The following is a 27,475-nucleotide window of genomic DNA, read 5'->3' on the forward strand; positions in this document are numbered from 1 at the left end:
TCTACAGGGCCTAGTATGAGGATAATATAATGCAACACAAAAATTGTTCAATAGCTTTTTATTGCAACGACACAAATTCTTTCACCTCCAGCACCCGTACTTCCCACGGCTATGGTAGAGTGTGTGTTTGTGTGGTGTGTGCATGTGATAGAGGGGGGTGGGGAGTGAGAGAAGAGCGAGAGAGAAGAAAATGTATTGTTTTCTCACAAACACACTTGAGACAACAATGCCCCTGAGATAGAATAGATTTATTAGCAAGAGGTAATCAGGAAACATACATTTTTTCTTTTTACAAAACTGGAAATATTTCTCAAGCTGTGGAAATAAACATAAGGGTTGAAAGATAATTCTCATACCACTGGGTATTGCTAACAGCAAAACGTTTGTTTGTTAATATTTCATTTAGAAGAGTATGTGCACGTATAAGTGTATACAGTATATATATGTATATATATTGTTTTAATATTGTCTGATACAGTGTTGCATGCCTGCCATATGAGCTTTAAATGTTTCTAGACTGTACATGGTAAAAATACATACAAATATTCACAGAATAAGCACTACATTACTATATTCCTGCTAAGAGAATGATTATAGACAGGATTACAGTATATGCAAAACACTTTGAAGTTGTCTTCTACCTCTAAGTCATGGTTTCAAAATTACAATTGTTGTAGCATTTTGTGTTGACACTTGGGATACAATGCTTTTCAGAGGTGTACTTGACACTGTTCCACATTAAGAAATATGCAGGGCTGCATGTACAAAATGTACAGCATACATTTCAGCAAGGTGAATTAACAACAACAAAGTACAAAATACTTCCCTGTGTTCTTGTAACCCCTTACCTTATACTAATACTACAAAAATACCTTTTGAATGCTGCAGGCGGAGTAACTCATTCACTTACTTTTATCATACTCTTAACAATGCATTTAACAGAGTGATATACAGTCACGTTCCACAATCACTGGAACAGCAAAAGGACATAGATCGTCTTTCAATGATACAGTATAATAGCGGAACAACCTTTTACTGTACACAAATATCACAAAGCCTGAAAATACTACAATTTCAAGGGTGTTGCTTTATTTTTCTTTAATATGTGTGCTCCGTTAAGTTTAAATTGAAAGCTAACACACATGTGCTTTTAAAAAGGGAAACAGCTACAATGGCATGCTCCAAGAATAGCAGCAAACTTCCCCAAACCCCTAGTCAAACAAGATGTCACCCCCAACTAATCATTGTCAAACTGGAAGTACACTCGTATTGGAGATATAACGTACACTGGCTTATTACCAGCCATTTCAATTGCATGGATTAATAGAGTTTATTCTGCAAAACAAAATTGTATTTATGGCTACTTGACTTGAATTACTTCTGCAAATATACAGTAAGAGGTTTGTGATTTAACCGCCTGTTACAATGCAACATGCAACAGTAATGAAATAAAGCTACAAATATTGTTAATCATGTTTTAGGTTAGGGTGTATTCACACTTGACTTCAATGTTTTCAAAAGAAACCAGACCTTGCTGGTTCTTAGATAAAAGCTTGTTGTGTGGATATGCCCTTATATATTTGCTGTTCTTCATTCATTTCAGAGCAGATTCAGTACTGTACTGCAAGTCAGAAACTTCCTGTATCAGGCAAGTGTAATATCTTATTATGTAAGAATCACTCCTCATGACGACAAGACAAAGCTCTGTGGTGCTAGTGGCTCTCATATCTCAATTGTGACAAGATTACTCAAATGTTGATAGAAATTCAAATGGAAGCAAATAATGAAAGCAGGGAGGAGGCAGATTGATATAGAACAATTAAAGGAACACACATTGGTTTAGCCGCATTAATTTTGGGTTTAAAAATGTTGTTTTACCTGGTTAGATTTTTACAATGCTACATCAGTTGCAGATAAACACATTATATCTATTTGAGTAAAGAGAACAATATTTCCTGTACAGTAGGACCCTGGCAGCAGGTGTGCTTACAGGAAGTGCAAAGTCCACAGTATGAAAAGGTGTCAATCAATTTCATTGGTTACAAAGGACACACCATTATGCAAGATCATTGTGACTTTAGTTATCACTCTAATAAGCCCAGTGAAATGGTCCTTGTTGCAGAGGAAAAATTAAATATTTCAACAACAATGTGACAATTAAATGAACATGTGTACATAAGATAACATCTCAAAACAACACATGTATAAAGAGCAAAAATGTTAAACATGACTTAACACCAGTTATTGTTTATGTCTACTGTGTACGACATAGTTCTTTAACAGAGAGTACACTTTGGGAAACTGTCATCCTCTTCAGTTGTTGACTTTAGGCTCAATTCTGAGAGAGGCTTCATACAGGCTTTCTTCATCCAGAACAGAGCTGTTGTCCAGCAAATACTGTGCTGCCTAGACCAGGACAAATATACAGGTTCAGCAGGTTGGCTACAACTACGATAATCTATACGATGTGACTAATACTGACACTCAGGATTTCCCTCATGGCCATTGCCATTTTCTTCTGTTTCTCTTTATATGTACAATATAACAGAAGTTACCACGAAACAGCTTTAAAACTTTACCTTTGGCTGATGATCAATCTTGTATGCTGTTTGCTGGAATTGTCTAATTTCTCTGATGATATGTGAAATCTGCAGAGAGATAACAACATAAGCCATGTATACAATACAAAGCCACAGAACGCATTTGAATATCTCTGTGACATTACACGAAGCAGAGACCGCTTTACCATCCTCATCTTTGAGAAGTTGACTAATTTGTCCTCAGTGTAGTTGGGCGTCCCCTCCTCAATGAAAGCCAGATCAGTGAGGTACATCCCCAGGTATGGTACACAGGGAGGGTCACAGCTAAAATGAAAAACAGAAGTCACAAATTTGCTAATACTTTGATCGAGCCACTGCCCGAATGGCCAGTAACATTTTATTGGCTTTTGGCTTTTGTAGTTATTAGAACAAGCAGAAGAAACACTCACTTCTTTAAAGCCTCCCTCAGGTTTTTGAACCTCCCCTCTGACGAAACCAACTTCTGCAGCTTGTCAATGACGGTTTTAGTCTGAGAGATTAAATAAAATACTGTATCAAAATATTATGTTGGAGAACACGCAGGTATAATCACCATTGTTAAATTGATGTCTTATCGGTAGTAAGCTATAAGGATTCATAGAGGTCTGAGGTGTCATAACAAGCTGTTTATAAGAGTGTATTGAGGTCCCGGTGCAATGATAAAATATGTAATAATATTACTAGGACCAGGCTACAAGCCATCAGTGAGCTGGGTGTGTGTAGTGAAGAGATGTGGCCTTACCTGCTTGGACACTTTGAGCCAGGTCTTCTTGAGGCGGAACACAGAGCTGCGGTTGAGGGAGGAGGTGATCTCCAGCACAGCGTTGTAGTTATGGAGACAGCGGCAGATGTCCGCCACCGCCACCCACTTCTCCATCACCGCCACCCGCGTGGTCACATCATCACAACGCAGGATCTCCGTGGCAATCAGGTTACTGATCTAACAGAGGCAAGACAGACAAGGAATAGCCATGTTCCTAATGCATAACAACCAAAGCCAAACACTGTAATAAAAAAAGTTAAAATGTACAGTTGTAATATTATGTTGGGGGGTGGGCGTTGTTAGCTGCATACATCATTGAAGTGCTTTGTTGTTTTCATGATATATGGTGTCCTTTCAGTCTTGTCATTCTTCATCCAGCCTTGACCAAAGAACTCTCTGTAAAACAATATTGGAGGATCAAGTAGAAATACATCTAATTTGTTCTCATTAATACTGCATGGTTGTTATTCAAAATCACTGTATGTCTCCCATATTGTATGTCTGTATGTATCATCAACTGAGAATACAACATGTGTTTGGGTGTCACTCACTCATATGGGATGACCTTAAACACCAGGTGGTCTAGTAGGGTGAGCTGCTCTGCTATCTCCAGGGCAGAATGGCTCTCAAATGCCTCTGCCTTCCCTACTGACGCCTAGTACACACACAAAAGAGCATCAGTGATAACCATTCTCAAGATGCGAGGTATGACAACTACTTCACTATAATCTAACATTCCTGAGACACATACTTAACATATGTCCAGGAGAGATTGTCCTCTATTGACTCAATTACCATATTTTGTAAAACACAGTGTCTTCTTTACATTACTGCCAGATCCACATGCAGTCATCCCACTCACCAGCTGTTTAACCTCCTCCAGGCTGATCTGATTGTCACCAGGGTCCTCCTGTGTCAGGGTCCTAATAGACCATACAACAGGTATGTATTTATAATGTGTTTCTCTTTACTCTGTACATCAGTGTTAATCAGCCCTATAGAAGTTATAGCCCATGTATTCAATGTTAGCAGTGTGTGTCTATAAGCTGAGGCGATGGTAGTGCTGGTAGGTACCTGATGATGTTGGCGGCTGCTTTCCTCTCCTGGGTCAGCAGCTCTGGGTCATGCATCACCTCCTCCAGGAAGGCTATGACCTTCAGCTTCAGCTCAGTGTTACTCTCAAAGTCCTGGAGGTCAATACAAATGCACACAAAAATGTTAACTGATTGGAAACCTGCACTCTATTTTACATTAGAAGTAGTGAATTATCATAACTATGTATCTGGAAGTGTTACCTGAGAGTGTTTTGACACCCAGTGCCTCAGAACATTTAGGACTCTGTTGGTTGCAGCCCTTCGGATGACAAACTCTTTGTCCCCATTCCTCTGGTCTGTTTGGAACCCTGCGTAAAATGTATCAAAAACACCATGCAAATATCACACCTACATTTTTAATGACTATATACATTTTTTTTTTTATCTTGAGAAGAACAAAAATGACATTAAAGTTCTCATGCTTTTGAAAATGTGGTATATTCAAATTGTCCCATTGTGGACAGAACTGATGTTTAACACACTCTGTACCTGTGCTGGCCAGGGACATGCGGCGATACTTCTCCTTGGTGGGCGTGCCCTCATTGGCTCCTGCCGTGGCGATGGCGAAGGCGGAGGCTGCAGAGAGGGCACTGCGGTTGTTGTTGTCCATCTCAGGGCGACACGAAGACATCACTGTGCCATTGTTGTATGAGAACAGGGAGAATTCTACAGGGAGATACAATATGAAGACTGTTATACTGGCTGTAAAATGCCATGGGATTTATTTTAGTGAACTTAATTGAAGTAATGCGATACCTTTACAATAAAGTACTGTAGGTATAAAATGGAAAGACCATTCCAAGCCAATAAATTGTTGAGATTATGACTGCCCTTGGACAGCCACTAAAGTGATCCATGATAGTGTCAGCTGCATGAAATGCTCTTTATTGGTCTCTAACCACTGGGCAAAAACGGGTTGAATCAACATTGTTTCCACATAATTTCAACCCCCAAAAATCTATATGATGACAGTGAATCAACATGGAAAAATTAATCAACCTAAGGGCATTTATTATTTTCACCTAACTTTTAACCTAAATCCAATGACATGGTGACATTTTTTGTTGACTTCACATTGAATTCACAATAGTTGACAATTCAGCCAAATTTAAATCAATACTAGACGTTAAACGGACGTCTGTGTCCATTGGATCACTACTACTTCAGTAGGTACTGCAACTCTAACCTTTTCGCTGAGATTTAAGAGGTAGTTGACAACACTTAGCAAGCAACATTAATCTTGATATGCTACTAAATGGATCTTACCCAAAAAGGCATTAGCTATTGTGTCAGTTTAATTCATTGTGTAACAGGACAGGTTTTCATGTATTCTGTCTCCAGTAGAGGGCAGCAGAATCCAAGAGCACCACATTCTCTCCCAGTAGAACATAGACTTTACATGAGGCTTTGATATTTAAGATGGGTGTAGCTAAATATAGCCACCAATATCAGCATAATGGAAGAATGGACTGGTTTCTGTGCACACTGTCTGCACACTGACTTACAATAACCATTCATTAACAAATACAATCAATTGAGATTTATGGTGAGAGTAATATAAAACTAATCTCTTGTACAATTTAGTGGAGCGACTTACATGACCAATTCTGTTTTAGTGCCTTGCTCAAGGGCACATCAACAGATTTTTCACCTAGGCGGCTCAGGGAATCAAACCGGCAACCTTTCCGTTACTTGCAAAATGCTCGTTACTGCTAGGCTACCTGCTGCCCCGGTACTGTTAATGCAAATTATGGCAGATTTCGATTCACCTTTGACCTGGTGTACATTCTGTCCTGAGAGCAGGAAGACAGACAGCAGAGCTTTCTTCACTGACTGTCTTGTACTAAAACAACCTCGTTACCGGGGGCGGCAGGCAGGGAAACACGCTCATACTGTAGTTGCTATGACACAAGTATCCCCAACACCTACTCATTCCCAGCGTTGGCTTTCCCTGCATGTTCATATTCTCTCCACCGAATTAGTCTGCATGAATTTTATCTTGTGTGGCAGAGATCACTGCACACAGAATTGAGCATTTCTGCAGTGTATGCACCATGCCACTGACAATTGAATAGGCATAGAACACTCAAATAATCATTTTTCTTTATCACTTTTGACTCTTTATTAGAAAAACAGAGATAGAGAAAAAAACATGAATAAGATATATATATATATATATATATATACACAGTGTCTTCGGAAAGTATTCAGACCCCTTGACTTTTCCACATTTTGTTACGTTACATCCTTATTCTAAAATTGATTAAATTCAAATCCTCAAGATGTTTCTACAACTTGATTGGAGTTCACCTGTGGTAAATTAAATTGATTGGACATGATTTGGAAAGGCACACAACTGTCTATATAAGGTCCCACAGTTGACAGTGCATGTCAGAGCAAAACCAAGCCATGAGGTTGAAGGAATTGTTTCATTGAGCTCCGAGACAGGATTGTGTCGAAGCACAGATATGGGGAAGCGTATCAAAAAATGTCTGCAGTATTGAAGGTCCCCAAGAACACAGTGGCCTCCATTATTCTTTAATGGAAGAAGTTTGGAACCACCAAGACTCTTCATAGAGCTGGCCGCCCGGCCAAACTGAGCAATCAGGGGAGAAGGGCATTGGTCAGGGAGATGACCAAGAACCCGATGGTCACTCTGATAGAGCTCTAGAGTTCTTCTGTGGAGATGGGAGAACTTACCAGGATGACAAACATCTCTGCAGCACTGCGATTAGCATGCGGTTGTAAGTAACAAGAACATTTCCCAGGACATAGACATATCTGATATTGGCAGAAAGCTTACATTCTTGCCAATATAACTGCACTGTCCAATTTACAGTAGCTATTACAGTGACAAAATATCATGCTATTGTTTGAGGAGAGTGTACAATTTTGAACATGAAAAGTTATTAAAAAACAGATTAGGCACATTTGGGCAGTCTTGATACAGAAATTTGAACAGCAATGCAATGGTTAATTGGATCGGTCTAAAACTTTGCACATACACTGCTGCCATCTAGGGGCCAAAATTGAAATTGCAACTGGGCTGGAATAATACATTATGGCCTTTCTCTTGCGTTTCAAAGATGATGGTACAAAAAAATACAAAAGAACGGTTGGTTTTTTCTTTGTGTTATCTTTAACCAGATCTATTGTGTTATATTATCATTATTACATTCCTTTCACATTTCCACCAACTTCAAAGTGCTATCTTTCAAATGGTACCAAGGATATGCATATCTTTGCTTCAGAGCCTGAGCTACAGGCAGTTAGATTTGGGTATGTCATTTTAGGAGAAAATGTTTAAAAAGCGGCGGATCCATAAGAGGTTTTAAAGGTAGAGTGTCCAGACGGAAGCCACTCCTTAGGACCTCAGGACTGCGCAGGACCTCAGATTGGGGTGAAGGTTCACCTTACAACAGGACAAAAACCCTAAGCAGACAACCAACACAATACAGGAGTGGCTTCGGGACAAGTCTCTGAATGTGGTGTGGGGTTGCTTTGCTGGTGACACTGTCTGTGATTTATTTAGAATTCAATGCACACTTAACCAGCATGGCCATCCCATCTGGTTTGTGCTTGGTGGGACTGTCATTTGTTTTTCAACTGGACAATGACCCAACACACCTCCAGGCTGTGTAAGGGCTATTTGACTAAGGAGAGTGATGGAGTGTTGCATCAGATGACCTGGCCGCCACAATCACCCGACCTCAACCCAATTGAGATGGTTTGGATGAGTTGGACCACAGAGTGAAGGAAAAGCAGCCAACAGGTGCTCAGCATATGTGTGAACTCCTTCAAGACTGTTGGAAAAGCATTCTAGGTGAAGCTGGTTGAGAGAATTCCAAGAGTGTGCAAAGCTGCCATCAAGGCAAAGGGTGGCTACTTTGAAGAATATAAAATCTAAACTATATTTTGATTTGTTTAACACTTTTTTGGTTACTACATGATTCCATGTGTGTTATTTCATAGTTTTGATGTCTTCACCATTATTCTATAATGTAGAAAATAGTCAAAATAAAGAAAAACCCTTGAATGAGTAGGTGTGTCCAAACTTTTGACTAGTACTGTATATATATATATATACATTGCCTTCAGAAAGTATTCAGGCCCCTTGACTTTTTTCACATTTTGATAGGTTATAGCCTCATTCTAAAATGGATTAAATATGTTTTTCCCCCGCATCAATCTACACACAATACTCAATAACGACAAAGCAAAAACTTTTCTTTTGACATTTTTGCTTTTGTTATTTTCAAAAGACCCTGACATATCACATTTACATAAGAATTCAGACCCTTTACTCAGTACTTTGTTGAAGCACCTTTAGCAGTGATTACATTCTAGAGTCTTCTTGGGTATGATGCTACAAGCTTGGCACACCTGTATTTGGGAAGTTTCTCCTATTCTTCTTTGCAGATCCTCTCAAGCTCTGGCCACTCAAGGACATTCAGAGACTTGTCCCGAAGTCACTCCTGTGTCGTATTGGCTGTGTGCTTAGGGTCATTATCCTGATGGAAGGTGAACCTTTGCCCAAGTTTGAGGTCCTGAACACTCTGGAGCAGGTTATAATCAAGGATCTCTCTGTACGTTGCTCCGTTCTTCTTTCCCTCGATCCTGACGAGTCTCCCAGTCCCATCTTGGCAAACTTCAAGGGGGCTGTCATGTGCATTTAACTGAGGAGTGACTTCCATCTGGTCACCATAAAAGCCTGATTTGTGGAGTGCTGCAGAGATGGTTGTCCTTCTGGAAGGTTTCCCTATCTCCACAGAGGAACTCTGTCAGAGTGACCATCGGGTTCTTGGTCACCTCCCTGACCAAGACCCTTCTCCACCGATTTCTCAGTTTGGCCGGGCAGCCAGCAATATGAAGAGTCTTGGTGGTTCCAAACTTCTTCCATTAAATAATGATGGATGCCACTGTGTTCTTGGGGACCTTCAATGCCGCAGACATTTTTTGGTACCCTTCCACAGATTTGTCCCTCGACACAATCCTGTCTCGGGGCTCTACGGACAACTCTTTGACATGCACTGTCAACTGTGCGACCTTATATAGACAGGTGTGTGCCTTTCCAAATTATGTCCAATCCACTGAAATTACCACAGATGGACTCTAATAAAGTTGTAGCAACATCTCAAGGATGATCAATGGAAACAAGATGCATCTCAATTTTGAGTCTCATAGCAAAGGGTCTGAATAGTTAATTTGCAAACCTTAAAAAAAATCTGTTTTGCCTTTGTCATTATGGGGTATTGTGAGAAGATTACTAAGGATTGTTTTTCTTCATTTTAGAATATGGCTGTAACGTAGCAAAATGTGGAAAAAACTCAAAGGGGTCTGAATACATTCCGAAGGTACTTTACATACACTACCATTCAAAAGTTTGGGGTCACTTAGAAATGTCCTTGTTTTTGAAAGAAAAGAACAAGAAAAGAAAAGGAAAAGGCCAGCAACGCAGTAGCCTCTTCACTTTTGATGTTGAGACTGGTGTTTTGAAGGTACTCTTTAATGAAGCTGCCACTTGTGAGGAGTCTGTTTCTCAAACTAGACACTCTAATGTACTTGTCCTCTTGCTCAGTTGTGCACCGGGGCCTCCCAATCCTCTTTCTATTCTGGTTAGAGCCAGATTGCGCTGTTCTGTGAAGTGAGTAGTACACAGCGTTGTACGAGATCTTCAGTTTCTTGGTAATTTCTTGCATGGAATAGCCTTTATTTCTTAGAACAATAATAGACTGTTGAGTTTCAGAAGAAAGTTATTTGTTTCTGGCCATTTTGAGCCTGTAATCGAACACACAAATGCTGATGCTCCAGATACTCAACTAATCTAAAGAAGGACAGTTTTATTGATTCCGTTTTCAGCAGTGCTAACATAATTGCAAAAGGGTTTTCTAATGATCCTTTAAAAATGATAAACTTGGATTAGCTAACACAGCGTGCCATTGGAACACAGGAGTGATGGTTGCTTATAATGGGCCTCTGTACACCCATGTAGATGTTCCATAAAAAATCAACCGTTTCCAGCGACAATAGTCATTTACAACATTAATTAACCATGTCTACACTGTAATTCTGATCAATTTGATGTTATTTTAATGGACAAAAAAAAATGCTTTTCTTTCAAAAACAAGGACATTTCTAAGTGACCCCAAACTTTTGAACGGTAGTGTCACCATCTTAAATAAGCATGCCCCATTCAAAACATGTAGAACCAGGAACAGATATAGCCCTTGGTTCACCCCAGACCTGACTGCCCTTGACCAGAACAAAAACATCCTGTGGCGTACTGCACTAGCATTGAATAGCCCCCGCGATATGAAACTTTTCAGGGAAGTTAGGAACCAATATACATAGGCAGTTAGGAAAGCAAAGGCTAGCTTTTTCAAGCAGAAATTGGCATCCTGTAGCACAAACTCAAAAAAGTTCTGGGACACTGTAAAGTCCATGGAGAATAAGAGCACCTCCTCCCAGCTGCCCACTGCACTGAGACTAGGAAACACTGTCACCACCGATAAATCCACAATAATTGAGAATTTCAATAAGAATTTTTCTACGGCTGGCCATGCTTTCTACTTGGCTACCCCTACCCCGGTCAATAGCTCTGCACCCCCCACAGCAACTTGCCCAAGCCTCCCACATTTCTCCTTCACCCAAATCCAGATAGCAGATGTTCTGAAAGAGCTGCAAAATCTGGACCCCTACAAATCAGCTGTGCTAGACAATCTGGACCCTCTCTTTCTAAAATGATCTGCCGCAATTGTTGCAACCCCTATTACTAGCCTGTTCAATCTCTCTTTCGTATCGTCTGAGAACCCCAAAGATTGAAAAGCTGCCGCGGTCATCCCCCTCAAAGGGGGAGACACTCTAGACCCAAACTGTTACAGACCTACATCTATCCTACCCTGCCTTTCTAAGGTCTTCGAAAGCCAGGTTAACAAACAGATCACCGACCATTTTGAATCCCACCCTACCTTCTCCGCTATGCAATCTGGTTTCCGAGCTGGGCATGGGTGCACCTCAGCCACGCTCAAGGTCCTAAACGATATCATAACCGCCATCAATAAAAGACAATACTATGCAGCCGTATTCATCGACCCATTCAATTCAATTCTCACGCCCTCTTTTCTCTGTATACATCAATGATGATTCTCTGATCCACCTCTATGCAGACGACACCAACTAACCTCCAGACAAGCTTCAATGCCATACAACTCTCCTTCCGTGGCCTCCAACTGCTCTTAAATGCAAGCAAAACTAAATGCATGCTCTTCATCCGATCGCTGCCCGCACCTGCCCGCCCGTCCAGCATCACTACTCTGGACGGTTCTGACCTAGAATATGTGGACAACTACAAATACCTAGCTAGGTGTCTGGTTAGACTTTAAACTCTCCTTCCAGACTCACATTAAGCATCTCCAATCCAAAATTAAATCTAGAATCAGCTTCCTATTTCGCAACAAAGCCTCCTTCACTCATGCTGCCAAACATACCCTCGTAAAACTGACCATCCTACCAATCCTTGACTTCGGCGATGTCATTTACAAAATAGCCTCCAACACTCTACTCAGCAAATTGGATGCAGTCTATCACAGTGCCATCCGTTTTGTCACCAAAGCCCCATATACTACCCCCTACTGCGACCTGTATGCTCTCGTTGGTTGGCCCTTGCTTCATATTCGTCGCCAAACCCACTGGCTCCAGGTCACCTGTAAGTCTTTGTTAGGTAAAGCCCTGCCTTATCTCAGCTCACTGATCACCTTAGCAACAGGTATATTTCACTGGTCACCCCCAAAGCCAATTCCTCCTTTGGCTGTGTTTCCTTCCAATTCTCTGCTGCCAATGACTGGAACGAATTGCAAAAATCACTGATGCTGTAGACTCAAATCTCCCTCACTAACTTTATGCATCAGCTGTCAGAGCAGCTTACAGATCGTTGCACCTGTACATAGCCCATCTGCAAATAGCCCATCCAACTACCTCATCCCCATATTGTTATTATTATTTGTTGCTCCTTTGTACCCCAGTATCTCTACTCGCACATTCATCTCCTGCACATCTATCACTCCAGTGTTTAATTGCTAAATTGTAATTGCTTCGCCACTACAGCCTATTTATTGCCTTACCTCCCTAATCTTACCTCATTTGCGCACACTGTATATAGACTTTGCTATTGTGTTATTGACTGTACGTTTGGTTAATCCATGTGTAACTCTGTGTTGTTGTTTGTGTCGCACTGCTTTGCTTTATCTTGGCCAGGTCGCAGTTGTAAATGGGAACTTGTAAATGGGAACCTTGTAGTTATAAATGGGAACTTGCTCTCAACTTAAATAAAGGTGAAATAAATAAATAAATAAAAGTAACAACCCCTTAAAACTGTATGTTTTGATTTCGTATCACTGACTCTGTTTAACAGGAGAGCATTGATAAGTCATTGATAAATGTGACCTGTTTCAGGAAACTAAGCGTATGTTGCGGGTCAGTACTTCACAGGAGAGCCGTTTGAACGTTTTCTTTTTTAAAAATCAAAATAAGTTTTTGGGCAGAAACGCCTTCTTGAACATGTGAACTTTCACGTGCCTTAATAACAAACGTGTATTCCATCTGTAAATAGGAATAAAATTGTTCAATTATGAGCCTAGTTGGATTATGTTATTATATGAAGCAGCATGGGTAATCATCTGCCAGAGAGTAGCCCCAATCGGCCCGAGCCCAAGTGATACATTTGGGCCAGATAACTCACACCGGAATCGGCCCAAGCTCAATCCCTGCATCCTAGCCATAAGTAATACTGCCGAAGGCGGCTCTGACTAGGGCCACATGATTCGGCCGAGTCTGACTCTAAGCTCTGAGTGCCCCGATTCTCAGCCGGAGCTGGCCCAGATCCACTGTGATAGCTGGGTAACCAGTACTGCTAGGGCGAGTAAAATGGTCAGAGTGGGGTGTTCTTTCATTATGTGTCTGGAAGTAGCTAACAAGCCAGTTAGCTCGGTGCTTGACTGCCATTGTGAGGTCAGAACGTTCGGATCAGCCAGAGCGTCAGGTATGCGCTCTGAATGCGAAACGCTCTGAATTTAGGAACGGACAATCTGACAAGGCAGTTGCAGTCACCAATGCTCTGGAAAACATAACAGCCTAACCAGGTCTGCTTGGGCGAGTAATGTTCCGTGAGCTGTTTTCTCTCACTTAGAAGTCTGGAAGTAGCTAGCAAGTTAGCTTGGGTGCTTGACTGCTGTTAGTACATTCGGATCAACCCTTAAAGAGATGGGTGGGGCTAAAGCTTAAGAGGGTGTGAACAATGCTGAATGGGTGTAGACAAAGAGGGCTCTCCAATAGTAGTACCAAAACATTAAAAGGCCATTTTCTCAAAACTGAGGTTACAAATTGACCAACTTTCAAAGCAAAATTACTTTTCCATTGTTCCTCAACTGAGGTGTATGATATACCATTTTGTAACTCTGAGTCTCTACTTTTATCCAATATAAAAAAGGCAATTTCAAATTTTCCTACATAAGATCGATTAGAGCCGGTCGTTCACAAATATGGTATTTTGGCTGAGAGGAGGATGCAGGTAGCTTGCCAGCATGTGATTCAGGTGCTCTGGTATCATGGCATGATTGATAAAAACAACACTGTGCTGTCTGGGACACAATGTACCTGAGGAGTTTTTGCACTTCACGTTTTTTTGAGGAGTGGTTGGCGACTTGATAGGAGACGTTTCTGGCTCTGCATCATCGCTCTGGCTTTGGTCAATGTCACTTTCCTCCGGAACTGAAATATCTACACCAAGCGCAAAACAGGTCAGCAAATACCACATTCTAGACATCTGTCATGATTCAAAACAGGTCAGTAAATACCACATTCTAGACACCTGTCATGATTACAATTCTGAACCCTCATTCTATATTCAAATAAATAGCCCAACATTCCTCTTTAGAAGCATCAATAAGGCCATAAATCCCCCCATCTCCACAGTGCAGATTAGCTGGTTTACCTTGTTTAGACACAGTGGTCTCCTCTGCCTTGTCTGTCTTGCCCTCTCCCTCAGCAGGGATCTTGCTGGTGATTGGACTGGTGACATATAACTTGTTGATGTCCAGGGTGGTCTTGCTGAAGGGGGACATGGAGGAGTACATGCTTGCATAGCCATTGGAGGAGCAGCTGAGGGCGGCCAGGTCCAGAGCCTTTCCCCCAGTGATGATGGGGATGTTGAGTGAGAGTTTACGCCGGCGGTTGGGGGACGATGTCTTGGTGATGGCCAGAGGAGGGGGGGAAGAGAACTTACGGCTGGCCCTGGGGGATTTGGGAGGCTCCCCATATAGGAGTTTATTGTTCTGACTGCTGGCGAAGAACAACTCCAGGGATCTGCATCAGGAAAAAACAACACATTTTATTCTAGTCAGATGAATGTATTGTAGCTATGTACTTCAGCACTTCAGTGTGTTGCAAATAACTAGGACATCTGAATTATACATGTCTTTCTGTGTTAAATATAGAAATCAATACATTGTCAGCAGCGACAACACAAGGCAACATGGTATTTCTGCAATAAAAGTAAAAAAATCTGATACAATGTTGCAGAAGACCTCTCCCACTCACTGCCACCCTCCTCTAGACCTCATGAGTTCCCATAAATAGCACAGCAAGTGACACCGCGAGCGAGCAGCCATGCTGCTGACACAAGCATCAGAGTGGCGGTGGCTCACAGAGACATGACAGTCTCCACAGGAGAACATGCTGCAGGGTGTGGGCATGGGGAGGGAGCTCCCCCTGATAAGAGCCTGGGAGCTGGGCTCACTATCCTAGGCCGGAGAAGGGGTCTGCTCTGCTCTGGCCGACAACACGGACCATAAATATTTCATACTATAGATCCTCTGCAGACCAGGGGAGGGTGGGGTCCTGCAGCAGAGAGACCGGTTGCTAAGGTGACAGCGACAGAGCCCCGCTGAGACGCTCTTAGGCAAGCAGGAGAAGAGTCTGGGCCCAATTACTGCCTTCTCACACAGAACACACCACACTGACACACACAGACATGACCTCTCCTCACCTCACCTCACCCTCACACACACACGCACACACACACGCACCCACCAACCCACCTACCCACCCACCCATCCACCCACATCCAAACATAAACGCACACACACACATAGACACACAGACACAGGACGTGGTTAAAAATACCTAATACTGTGGGCTGTGGAAGTAGAGCTGTGAGGGAATCAGTGGTGGGCTAAAAGAGATAGAGGCAGCCAGAGGAGGCCAGAGGCTGCTGGGCCTGTCAGGGGATGTTATCGTCATCAGCCCTAACTACAGCCCTCTTTACTGTGTCGGGGACATTGCAATGCAAAAACACTGACAATGTATCTTCTTTAAACAGCTAAAGCACTATGCATGAGATAGATCTAGACATTTTGCTGACTGTGTTTGTCAAAGTCAAGGCTAAAGCACTAGCAGCTCCTTTATGGCCTTACCGGGCTGGGATGGCACTGATGGGTTTCTTGTAGATGGTGATGAGTTTGTCCAGCACCACGTTGGCACTGGTGAACACGCGGTAGGAGTGCAGGAAGGTGTTGAGAAAGTCAATGGAGAGGAAGCGCAGGTCTGTCAGCCTCTCCAGGAGTCTCTCCACGCTGGCATAGCGGATCTGCAACACCTTACACGAGTTCATCATCTTACTGAAACGGATGTCCACGTCGTCACAGTACAGGCTGGCGTCGGACCTGCTCACAGAAAAACACACAAACACATATGAAAACACTAGAACACACAAATAAAGACATCACAAAGATCTGCCTGTTGCATGAAAATCTCATTGACTGTTTTGCTGTGATTGTGAATGGGGCTCACTTGATCATCTGTGGCACGGTGACTTTAGAGTTCTCCTCAAATGCGTTCATCATAAGCCCATTGCAGCGGATGTTGTCTATGCACTGTAAGAGACAAGAAGAGAAGGCATGAGGGAGAGGAAAGGTGTGAGTACAGCCACTCTGCAGACAGACACCCATGTCTCCCTGCTGGAGAGAGACAGATGCAATGCATGCAGAGCAGAACAGACATGCCTGGCTGATGTCACTGGTCCATGCAGATTTCTCCTGCCGCGAGGAGGCCACCAGGATCACTGTAAACGACTGGCCTTCTTTAGGCTCCACCACGATCTTAAAGTCCAGATGCTCCATGTCCTGTACACCCTTGTCTGGTTTGGCTTTGGGCAAAACAAAAACAGAGGTGAATAGGAGAAATGGGTCATTACTATGGCATAAATGAGAGGTTTATTGTACTTATTGTAAGAAGAGATGAACCTTGCAGGGAGTCTATAGTATCAATCAAATTGTGACACTACATCTTGTACCATATCTTACACTGTGCATACAGGAATCATACATTATACAGCACTGTATATATGCTCCATATTTTAGTGAGGTAGGAATGAAACATTGTGGTGCTTACACTCATCATCTGTCCCCTCGGGGTCTTCCAGAAGAGTGCAGTCAATAAGAGAGACCACGCCATTCTGAAAACAACGATATGCATTAGCACACTCACAACCACATTCTATGAATCCCCTCCACTACTGAATAATCAATAACAATATCACTGACATTATTATGTAGCTCAACAACTTTCAACACATGTAGGACTACAAATCAATAAACAGATGAAATCAGATACAGTCAAATAACCAAAACTGGGGTGGTAGCCTAGTGGTTAGAGTGTTGGACTAGTAACCCAAAAGCTTGCAAGATCACATCCCTGAGCTGACAAAGTAATATCTGTCATTCTGCCTCTGAACAAGGCAGTTATACTACAGTTCCTAGGCTGTCATTGAAAATAAGAATTTGTTCTTAACTGACTTGCCTAGTTAAATAAAGGTAAAATATATATTTTTTAATCGCCCTCTTGTGGCCTCATGGGTGGAATTGTATTAATATTTGTCATCATTTCATAATTAATAAACATTTACAAAAACCAAACAGAAATCCGGTGTTTCTATATCAAATGTTTTTTTAAACATTTTATTTCAGTCTTCTGTGATATACAGTGCGGCAAAAAAGTATTTAGTCAGCCACCAATTGTGCAAGTTCTACCACTTAAAAAGATGAGAGAGGCCTGTAATTTTCATCATAGGTACACTTCAACTATGACAGGCAAAATGAGAAAAAAAATCCAGAAAGTCACATTGTAAGATTTTTAATTAATTTATTTGCAAATTATGGTGGAAAATAAGTATTTGGTCACCTACAAACAAGCAAGATTTCTGGCTCTCACAGACCTGTAACTTCTTATTTAAGAGTCTCCTCTGTCCTCCACTCGTTACCTGTATTAATGGCACCTGTTAGAACTTGTTATCAGTATAAAAGACACCTGTCCACAACCTCAAACAGTCACACTCCAAACTCCACTATGGCCAAGACTGTCAAAGGACACCAGAAACAAAATTATAGACCTGCACACCAGGCTGGGAAGACTGAATCTGCAATAGGTAAGCAGCTTGGTTTTAAGAAATCAACCGTGGGAGCAATTATTAGGAAATGGAAGACATACAAGACCACTGATAATCTCCCTCGATCTGGGGCTCCACGCAAGATCTCACCCTGTGGGGTCAAAATTATCACAAGAACGGTGAGCAAAAATCACAGAACCACACGGGGGGACCTAGTGAATGACCTGCAGAGAGCTGGGACCAAAGTAACAAAGCCTACCATCAGTAACACACTACGCCGCCAGGGACTCAAATCCTGCAGGATCAGACGTGTCCCCCTGCTTAAGCCAGTACATGTCCAGGCCCGTCTGAAGTTTGCTAGAGAGCATTTGAATGATCCAGAAGAAGATTGGGAGAATGTCATATGGTCAGATGAAACCAAAATAGAACTTTTTGGTAAAAACTCAACTCGTTGTGTTTGGAGGACAAAGAATGCTGAGTTGCATCCAAAGAACACCATACCTACTGTGAAGCATGGGGGTGGAAACATCATGCTTTGGGGCTGTTTTTCTGCAAAGGGACCAGGATGACTGACCCGTGTAAAGGAAAGAATGAATGGGGCCATGTATCGTGAGATTTTGAGTGAAAACCTCCTTCCATCAGCAAGGGCATTGAAGATGAAACGTGGCTGGGTCTTTCAGCATGACAATGATCCCAAACACACCGCCCGGGCAACGAAGGAGTGGCTTCGTAAGAAGCATTTCAAGGTCCTGGAGTGGCCTAGCCAGTCTCCAGATCTCAACCCCATAGAAATTCTTTGGAGGGAGTTGAAAGTCTGTGTTGCCCAGCAACAGCCCCAAAACATCACTGCTCTAGAGGAGATCTGCATGGAGGAATGGGCCAAAATACCAGCAACAGTGTGTGAAAACCTTGTGAAGACTTACAGAAAACGTTTGACCTCTGTCATTGCCAACAAAGGGTATATAACAAAGTATTGAGATAAACTTTTGTTATTGACCAAATACTTATTTTCCACCATAATTTGCAAATAAATTCATTAAAAATCCTACAATGTGATTTTCTGGATTTTTTTTCTAATTTTGTCTGTCATAGTGGAAGTGTACTTATGATGAAAATTACAGGCCTCTCTCATCTTTTAAGTGGGAGAACTTGCACAATTGGGGGCTGACTAAATACTTTTTTGCCCCACTGTATATAAAGTGTAATATTGGGATAAAAACTTACAATGTACACATTTGAACTCTATATCTGACATGGTACAGGTGTTTTTTTTAAACACATAAGGGAGGGAGGTGTATTCTTTTGTTACAAAGTAGATTTGTTTAAGACTACCAAGAAACACTCTGTGTGACCCGAGTTAGCCCAGTGCAGTATATTAATTAATTAATTAATAAGGCCATCTTTTGAGGGCCTAGTTTTAACCTAATACAGTGGCCTGAAACTCAAGGTTTTCAGGCCTGAAAGTCACATTACGATAGCTTGCAAAGTGATGTGCAATTCCTATTGGAATCTAGCCAGAGTGGGTATATCTAACATTTTGAATGAATGACTGCAAGGTTGGGAAGACTAAGATATGAACCAACTTAACTGGACAACTATTTCAGTAATGGGTGCAATAAGTCCACATAATAGATTGGAAGAGTATAGAAAAATGTACACTACCGTTCAAAGGTTTGGGGTCAATTAGAAATGTCCTTGTTTTTGAAAGAATATCACATTTTTTGTCCATTAAAATAACATCAAATTGATCAGAAATACAGTGTAGACATAGTTAATGTTGTAAATGACTATTGTAGCTGGAAACAGCTGATCGACTTAATGGAATATCTACATAGGCGTACAGAGGCCCATTATCAGCAACCATCACTCCTGTGTTCCAATGGCACGTTGTGTTAGCTAATCCAAGTTTACAATTTTAAAAGGCTAATTGATCATAAGAAAACTCTTTTGCAATTATGTTAGCACAGCTAAAAACTGTCATTCTGATTAAAGAAGCAATAAAACTGGCCTTCTTTAGACTAGCTGAGCATCTGGAGCATCAGCATTTGTGGATTCAAAATGGCCAGAAACAAATAACTTTCTTCTGAAACTCATCAGTCTATTGGTGTTCTGAGAAATGAAGGCTATTCCATGCGAGACATTGCCAAGAAACTGAAGATCTCATACAATGCTGTATACTACACCCTTCACAGAACAGCGCAAGTGACTCTAACCAGAATAGAAAGAGGAGTGGGAGGCCCTGGTGCACAACTGAACAAGAGAAAAACTACATTTGAGTGTCTAGTTTGAGAAACAGACACCTTACAAGTCCTCAACTGGCACCTTCATTAAATTGTACTCACAAAACCCCAGTCTCAACGACAACAGTGAAGAGGCGACTCTGGGATGCTGAGAGGGGAGTTGCAAAGAAAAAGCCATATCTCAGACTGGCCAATAAAAAGAAAAGATACAGATAGGCAAAAGAACACAGACACTGGACAGAAGAACTCTGCCAAGAAGGCCAGCATCCCGGAGTTGCCTCTTCACTATTGACGTTGAGACTGGTGTTTTGCGGGTACTATTTAATGTAGCTGCCAGTCCAAGTTCATCATTTTGATGAACTTGGACTGATGATAAATGCTAAACTTGGATTAGCTAACACAACGTGCCATTGGAACACAGGAGTGATGGTTGCTGATAATGGTTCTCTGTACGCCTATGTAGATGTTCCATTAAGTCGATCAGCTGTTTCCAGCTACAATAGTCATTTACAACATTAAAAAGGTCTACACTGTATTTCGGATCAATTTAATGTTATTTTAATGGACAAAAAATGTGCTTTTCTATCAAAAACAAGGACATTTCTAAGTGTCCCCAAACCTTTGAACGGTAGTGTATGTTATTTATAGATGAGTAGCGTAAGATTAATTAATCAATCAATGTACATGCAAAAACATAGACATTGAAACAAACAATTCTAAAAACCAACCAGCACTAGAGAATTCAGGGAAATATAATGTTTTTTGTTTAACACTGGTTATTAACACCAACACTGGGGTTCTTTTACACATCATGAGTGTTAATTTAACACCTGAATAAACACTAAAAATGTTACATTGAAAAAGTACGGCCAATTTGCTGTGTATTAACTAAAGCCTTATCTGTGTATTGTATCCCCTGAATGTTATTTGATTGTACATTAAGCTCTGGGAGTTTGGTCAATGATGCATCTTGAGAGATTGTATAGCAGGCTCAGCAGCCCAGGGCACACCCACCTTGGTGAGGTGCAGTTTTCCTCCAGAGCCCCTGGTGCAGATAATGACATGCTTAGAGAAGAGGAAGCACTGCCTCTCCCCCTCCTTCTTCAGAGACAGAGAGCCCAGTCGCCCACGGGTGATCTTGCCCTTCTCACTCATTGGCACCTGGATGAGAGAGCCTGTATGGCAGGAGGGGGAAAGAGACAGCAAGGGGCCCTGTCAGTGACGAGAGGCCCACAAGTCAACTGTACTGCAAGACTGGGAGAGGCCTCCCCTCACCTGTTCACTGACTGGGGGGATATATACATACTATAGGGTTAAACCATTTCTCTATATGTTTTGCCTCTTCTTCTTTAAACGTCCATCAAAGACTGTTGGGGATGCATGACATTTACAAACCCTGACTCATCGTCGTATTGCCTCCTAACAGTCTAATTACCCTTGGAAATGAAAGATTCGGCCCACTCTCAGTACATGCTGTTCTTCAGAGACAGACAGGATTATATGGCCCAACCCTCTGGTTAAGTCTTTCCTTATGGAGGCTCAGGTAGGGCTATGGATGTTTGAAGTTGTGAGAACACAAAGGGGCTGGCAGTCAAACAGTTGAGAGGCAGAAAATCCATCTCTATGATAGTGTCCTTATGTGGGATCTGGGGTTCCTTTGTGGATCTTCTCTAAGGGCTTACCTTGTCTGACGAATGTCTGGCTGGTGTCAAGGAGGATCTCGCAGCCTTCTACGATCATGCGCTCAATGGCCAGGTTCTTCCTGATGTTCTCTGTCTCGCTCACCTCATCATGCATGATTCTAGGGGCAGATTTGGAATGTCATTGTATTTACTTTGTCAGTGTGTATACATTCTGTACAATAAGTAATTATCATACTGCGTTTGTGTTTAACAACTTAGGAAAGCGTTGATTAACTGAGGTGTCCTGTGTGCTGCTTGGTGCAATAAGGTGGTAAGGCAGGTATACCTGGACAGCTCCTCCAGCTTTGACTTGGCATAGTCCAGACTCGTCCTCTCCACATGCTCATGTGGTGTGTGGGCCAGGAGCTCATGGAGTGTAAGAATGTAGCGGGGAATCTGGAATGACAGGGAATGAATAGGGGCAGGTGAGTCACACACACTTGCATACAAGATTGCGTGCAAACACACACACACACAAACTCGAAGCAGCAGATCAGTGGGGAGCTCTATGCACATCCACAGTCATCAGCAGAAATTTATTACCAACACAGCAGAGCCCAAAGTAGACCCCAGTGGAGCAGACTGCACTGAAACTGCATGCCTTGCCAGAAAAGAGCCATTATGAAAACCTGAGCTTCACAAACAACCGGTTTATGTGGTTATGAAAAACATAACAGGGATATTCTGAGCAAAGGCATGTGAGACAAATGGCTGCTGTGTTGTTAGTGATCAGTGGTGGAGACTTTGTCTGGACAGAGAGAGCTGTTTCAGGTGAGAGACAGGGTCTGAACAGAGAGAGCTGTTTCAGGTGAGAGACAGGGTCTGGACAGAGAGAGGTGTTTCAGGTGAGAGACAGGGTCTGGACAGAGAGAGCTGTTTCAGGTGAGAGACAGGGTCTGGACAGAGAGAGCTGTTTCAGGTGAGAGACAGGGTCTGAACAGAGAGAGCTGTTTCAGGTGAGAGACAGGGTCTGGACAGAGAGAGCTGTTTCAGGTGAGAGACAGGGTCTGGACAGTCAATGAGAAGACAGTAGAGTGAACATTACTGTATGCCCACCTGGAACATGGGGAGCTGGTTCAGGTGAGGAAGGTCTCAGGGTCTGGAGAGTTTCCAGGGTCTCAGAGAGAGCTCAGGTGAGAGACAGGGTCTGGACAGAGAGAGCTGTTTCAGGTGAGAGACAGGGTCTGGACAGTCAATGAGAAGACAGTGCATTCAGCCCAGCTTGTCAAAGTCTCGGTTCTGTTTACAGTGGGCCAGAATCTGCAGACTGTACTGGTGGTTCCTCACAAACTCCTGGTAGATGTTTAGCATGGGCAGTAGAATATCAAACAGGTCCGCTGTGGAAAGAGAGGACCAATGAGAGATTGAGACACTGAATGAGAGATTGACAGATGATATTGAGAACAATTGGGGCATATTATTATCATAGTATTATCATATTCATCCATCCATTTGAGTGAGCCCCCAAAAAAGGAGTTTAGTCTACTTACCCAAAACTAATGTTGGCCAGCTTGCTATTCTTGCTTTCAACCCTTGGTAGAATATTTGATGCAGAAACATGATGGTCTCACTAAAGAAAAGGGTAAATCAACAGGACTCTAAGTATCCATTCTGAGAAAAATATACACTAGCCATAGTTCTGTAAAAAGGATTCAAACATGCAAACAGCAAATATGCCTGTACGTGCAAGTGTGTTTAAATGTTATATCGCTGCACTTGTCTCTTGACAGGTCATCATTGCAAATAATAATCTGTTCTTAAGGTTAAATAAATAAAATAAATTAACATCTTAGAATGAGGCTTTGACATAGTATATTGTCATCACATCTCACTGTCTTTATGTTCTCATTATCGACCATAGTTGTAAAGCATGAACATAAAGTCCTACAGCATTGAGACATTCATATCACTGTCACCCTGAGAGAGGTGAGAGACAGCAGTGTGAGTAATTTGCTTGGTGTGATCATCTACAGCTGCACACCTGTTGAGGAAGATGCTGCTGACGTCGTCGTGGGTGATGGGTGGTTTCTTGGAGCTGGCGGCCATACGGAGGGGTCGAAGGAAGTTGTTGACCAGGATGTGGAGCTGCTGGACATACTCAGCCTCAGAGTCCAGCATGCTGAACACCACCTGGTTCCTCTTCCTCATGCTCTCTGCGTGGGGAGACCGGATGTAGTCCTGGATGATGGTTTTCCACTTCCTCCTGCACATCCAGCCTCGCAGGAAACTCTGCACCTTGTGGACCACGGGAATTGTGGGGAATGGAAGGTGAGTATTTTCCCCCAACTTTGGCAAATATACAGAAAATAGAATCAAAAATATTTTGTGTAAAATATGTACTTTTTTGATTTTCTTGAGTTCAGAGTCATCATCTTCGCTGGGTTCGGCTGTTGGACTTGACTGGATCTTCCCGTTGTCTTTGTGCAGCCCGGAAAGCTGCCAAAGAGAACATCCACAGACAGGATAGACCAGTCATCATCACTCACAACCTGCTCTCCAAGTTTCCTCCTCACTTGCCAGCGTATTAACAAAGTGACTGTGTCAAATGAGATTAGAGGCTATCAGAGCTGCCAGCTCTGACATGTGGTAGTGGTGGTGGATATACTAACTCTATTCACCTGGCTGATATCTCTACATCAGCACTCATTTCCATTGGTTAGAAATGCAGATGTACTGTGCGATACTGTGCTGCTGTACATTGAAAAGCCATAAATGTGTTGCACAAAAGAGCTGGGAGCTACTCAGAACTGTCTGAAGGTAAGTGTCCCCATTTACTTTGTATAGACTGATATAGTTTATTATTATGTTTGTGAGGGTGGGGTGTGGGGTGGGTGGGATGGTGGGGGGGTGCACCGTGTATAATAAAGCCCTGTTCATGCATATTCAACACACCATTTCATTTCAAGCCCCACATTTGCACATTAAAGTAAAATGACTATTTGATCTGAAGAATACAGCAGGGAGCATAGTTTTATTGGAGGGATTATTTATGAGTGGAGATGCAAAGTGGAGCCCGGTGGGTCTGCACACATCTCTTTGTGACAGAGTGGCGCTCCCAATTCTCCTCTCCCAATCTCTCCCAATCACTCTCTCTCTCTCTCTCTCTCTCTCCCTCTCTCTCTAATGATCAAATAAGATAGACATAAAGAAACAACTAGCACAGCCCTTATCCATTTCAGTTCACGCAGATGACAAAATCCTAGAAATCTTGAGCGGTGCTCCTGAGAGACATTTAACTGTACTGTAGTTGCCCTAGATCCCACACAAGCTCCAATCCATTTCCTGTTCAGTATGGCAAAAACATAACAATGCCCCACCAAGGCAGAAATAATCATTATGAATATTACCTCTGATTTTAGCCGTTCAATCTCTATTTCCCCGTCCTCTATCTGTTGTCGAAGTTGCTTAGCAACCGTTTTCTCTGTCTCCACGATCTGGAGTAGATGGAGATACTTCTGCATGAGTGTCTCGTGCTCCGTGGCCAGGTTCCTGTAACTGTGGACAGGAAACACACACTCACACACACTGCAGCAACTCACCACAGGTATGTTTCAAAAGCTCCAGACATACTCAAGACTCTATATGCTCCCCCACATGCAGACTGTATACATCCACCAATCCACCCCCTGCCCCACAGACACACCTGTACCCATACAGCCCTCTCAGGTGTGTAGGTCTGTGCACATTCACATAATGGAGTGCTATGAAATATTAATATCCTTTGTGTTCAGTGAAGTGTAACTACAGTAGATTGTCTCGGCAGATAAGAAACCAAAATACAGCAGGCCCATTTGGTTTAGAACAGGAATGGGCAACTTTTATGGGGGTAGGGGCCACAGAAAAGGGGCCATAGTAGCTTGCGGTTCTGCGTATCACCTCCATTTAGCTGCAATTCTACTAATTTTGCCATCGGGCAGAATTGTTTTTCCTCAGTTTTATAGCATATTTTCTGCAATTCTACACATTTTGGCAAGGGTGGAGAGAAATGTTTTCAGTTTTTAATATTATATCTGAGTGAGTGACTAACAAAATCAATGGGGGTTGGTAATACAACCGCGATTACTACAGGTTTAGATGGCTGGCAGATAGACACATTTTTTATATAAATAATGTCAGTAGGCAGTAGGCAGGTTTCCGTTGACCCAGGTTTATTCAACAAAAGCAATGTCGCAAAAAAAATCATTGCAACGTGTATAATGGAAATGGTAGATAGAGAATCCATTTTTATCTGTTAGACTGGGTTGGATTTTTCTTTTGTCTAACTTTATTTATTGTGACAAATGATGATAGAAACTGTTTTTTGAATAAATTATGTTTGCCGAAAATGTTTTAAGGTTGTCATGACTTCGGTCGAAGTCAATGCCTCTCCTTGTTCGGACGGTGTTCGGTGGTCGATGTCACCGGCCTTCTAGCCATCGCCGATCCATTTTTCATTTTCCATTTGTTTTGTCTCGTTTTTTCACACACCTGGTTCTCATTGTCCCTCATTATGTGTTGTGTATTTAACCCTCTGTTTCCCCCATGTCTTTGTGTGGTATTGTTTATCTGTTTTGATGTATGCTCACGTTAGTATGGATGTGCTGGGTTATATATACCTGTTTTGTATTTCGTGTTCATTGTGCCGTGTGCTTTTGGTTCGCCTGAATAAAAGGCTCTGTGTGCTACCAATTACCTGCTCTCCTGCGCCTGACTCCCTTGCAGCCACTTACGCATACCTGACAAAGGTACGTGGGGCATGTGATGTCAACACGTACCTACAGTAGGAAGCTCCACCGCACACAAATGCCTGCTAAATGAAATGTTCAACTATAAAAATGATGTTTCTTTGTAGGATCCTGTCCTGACTTTTAAGAATGGCTGAATTGCTTCGCCTTGCTTTTCTGGTTGGCTGGATGCAAGTTTCACCATCCAATTATTTCAGATCTACAGGAGTGCAAGATTCACCAGGGCACGGGCCGTGGCGATACATTGGCACATGACAATAATTAGAATATGGCAAATATTCTAGCATTCTATCCATGCTGACTTTTGCAGGCTACCTGAAACATGAAAGAGATAGGTGGGAGGGCATGCAGGCTGTCTGCAATTTATTAATGTGCAATTTGCCTAAATGGGTAATGGAAACACTTGAACCAATTAATTTCTATTAGACACTGTAAGTTTTGAGAACAAGTCGATTTTTTGTTGTTGTATGACATCACGTCCAGATGTTTTTATCGACGCAAGATTGTTAAATGGAAACGCACACACATTTCGAAATTGCACCTTGTTTACTCTAGTATTCTAACTCTCAAATCCACAGTCACAATAGACCACCAATCATAACAACGCCAATGCTTATTTCACAATGATTATTATACTGTAAACTACATCACCAGTCAGCCTGTTTCATTCAACTGAAATCAATCAATACTAATTTACAGCCAAGAGTTTAATAACAAAATGTGAGCAATATGTTTTAACATGAGCTACATACATACTATTACCTCAGGAGACAAAAAAGTCAAAAAAGGGGGCCTTTGCACAGACCTTATCAATGCCCCTATCAGATTTTCTTTACGATTTGTCCCCAGGACTGTATGTCAAAAAGCTTGCCTTAATGCTGCATGACACTTCTGTCACACCTCAACAGAGTCAAGTTTCAAACCGTACATCATGTCATATCTACAGTAAGAGACT

At 42.1% G+C, this 27,475-nt stretch overlaps 1 protein-coding gene across 1 annotated transcript in view; it reads right to left on the reverse strand.

Moving 5' to 3' along the window:
* Positions 1-236: 236 nt before the first annotated feature.
* The window catches only part of LOC112245255 (ras-specific guanine nucleotide-releasing factor 1-like), a 33,513-nt gene continuing 6,274 nt past the window's right edge, over positions 237-27,475 (reverse strand). The window contains 26 exon segments of the mRNA XM_042323177.1: positions 237-2,406; positions 2,580-2,648; positions 2,747-2,864; positions 2,990-3,069; positions 3,322-3,519; positions 3,654-3,738; positions 3,894-3,997; positions 4,205-4,265; positions 4,417-4,529; positions 4,638-4,744; positions 4,926-5,102; positions 14,088-14,210; positions 14,425-14,795; positions 15,905-16,153; positions 16,281-16,363; positions 16,493-16,635; positions 16,881-16,944; positions 21,129-21,289; positions 21,797-21,915; positions 22,083-22,203; positions 22,889-22,913; positions 22,976-23,133; positions 23,287-23,366; positions 23,778-24,031; positions 24,137-24,232; positions 25,144-25,291. Coding sequence (XP_042179111.1) covers positions 2,314-2,406; positions 2,580-2,648; positions 2,747-2,864; positions 2,990-3,069; positions 3,322-3,519; positions 3,654-3,738; positions 3,894-3,997; positions 4,205-4,265; positions 4,417-4,529; positions 4,638-4,744; positions 4,926-5,102; positions 14,088-14,210; positions 14,425-14,795; positions 15,905-16,153; positions 16,281-16,363; positions 16,493-16,635; positions 16,881-16,944; positions 21,129-21,289; positions 21,797-21,915; positions 22,083-22,203; positions 22,889-22,913; positions 22,976-23,133; positions 23,287-23,366; positions 23,778-24,031; positions 24,137-24,232; positions 25,144-25,291 — 3,400 coding nt within the window. The 3' untranslated portion in view covers positions 237-2,313.

This window comes from Oncorhynchus tshawytscha, linkage group LG06 (genome assembly GCF_018296145.1).
Source record: "Oncorhynchus tshawytscha isolate Ot180627B linkage group LG06, Otsh_v2.0, whole genome shotgun sequence".
Classification (NCBI taxonomy): Eukaryota; Metazoa; Chordata; class Actinopteri; order Salmoniformes; family Salmonidae; genus Oncorhynchus; species Oncorhynchus tshawytscha.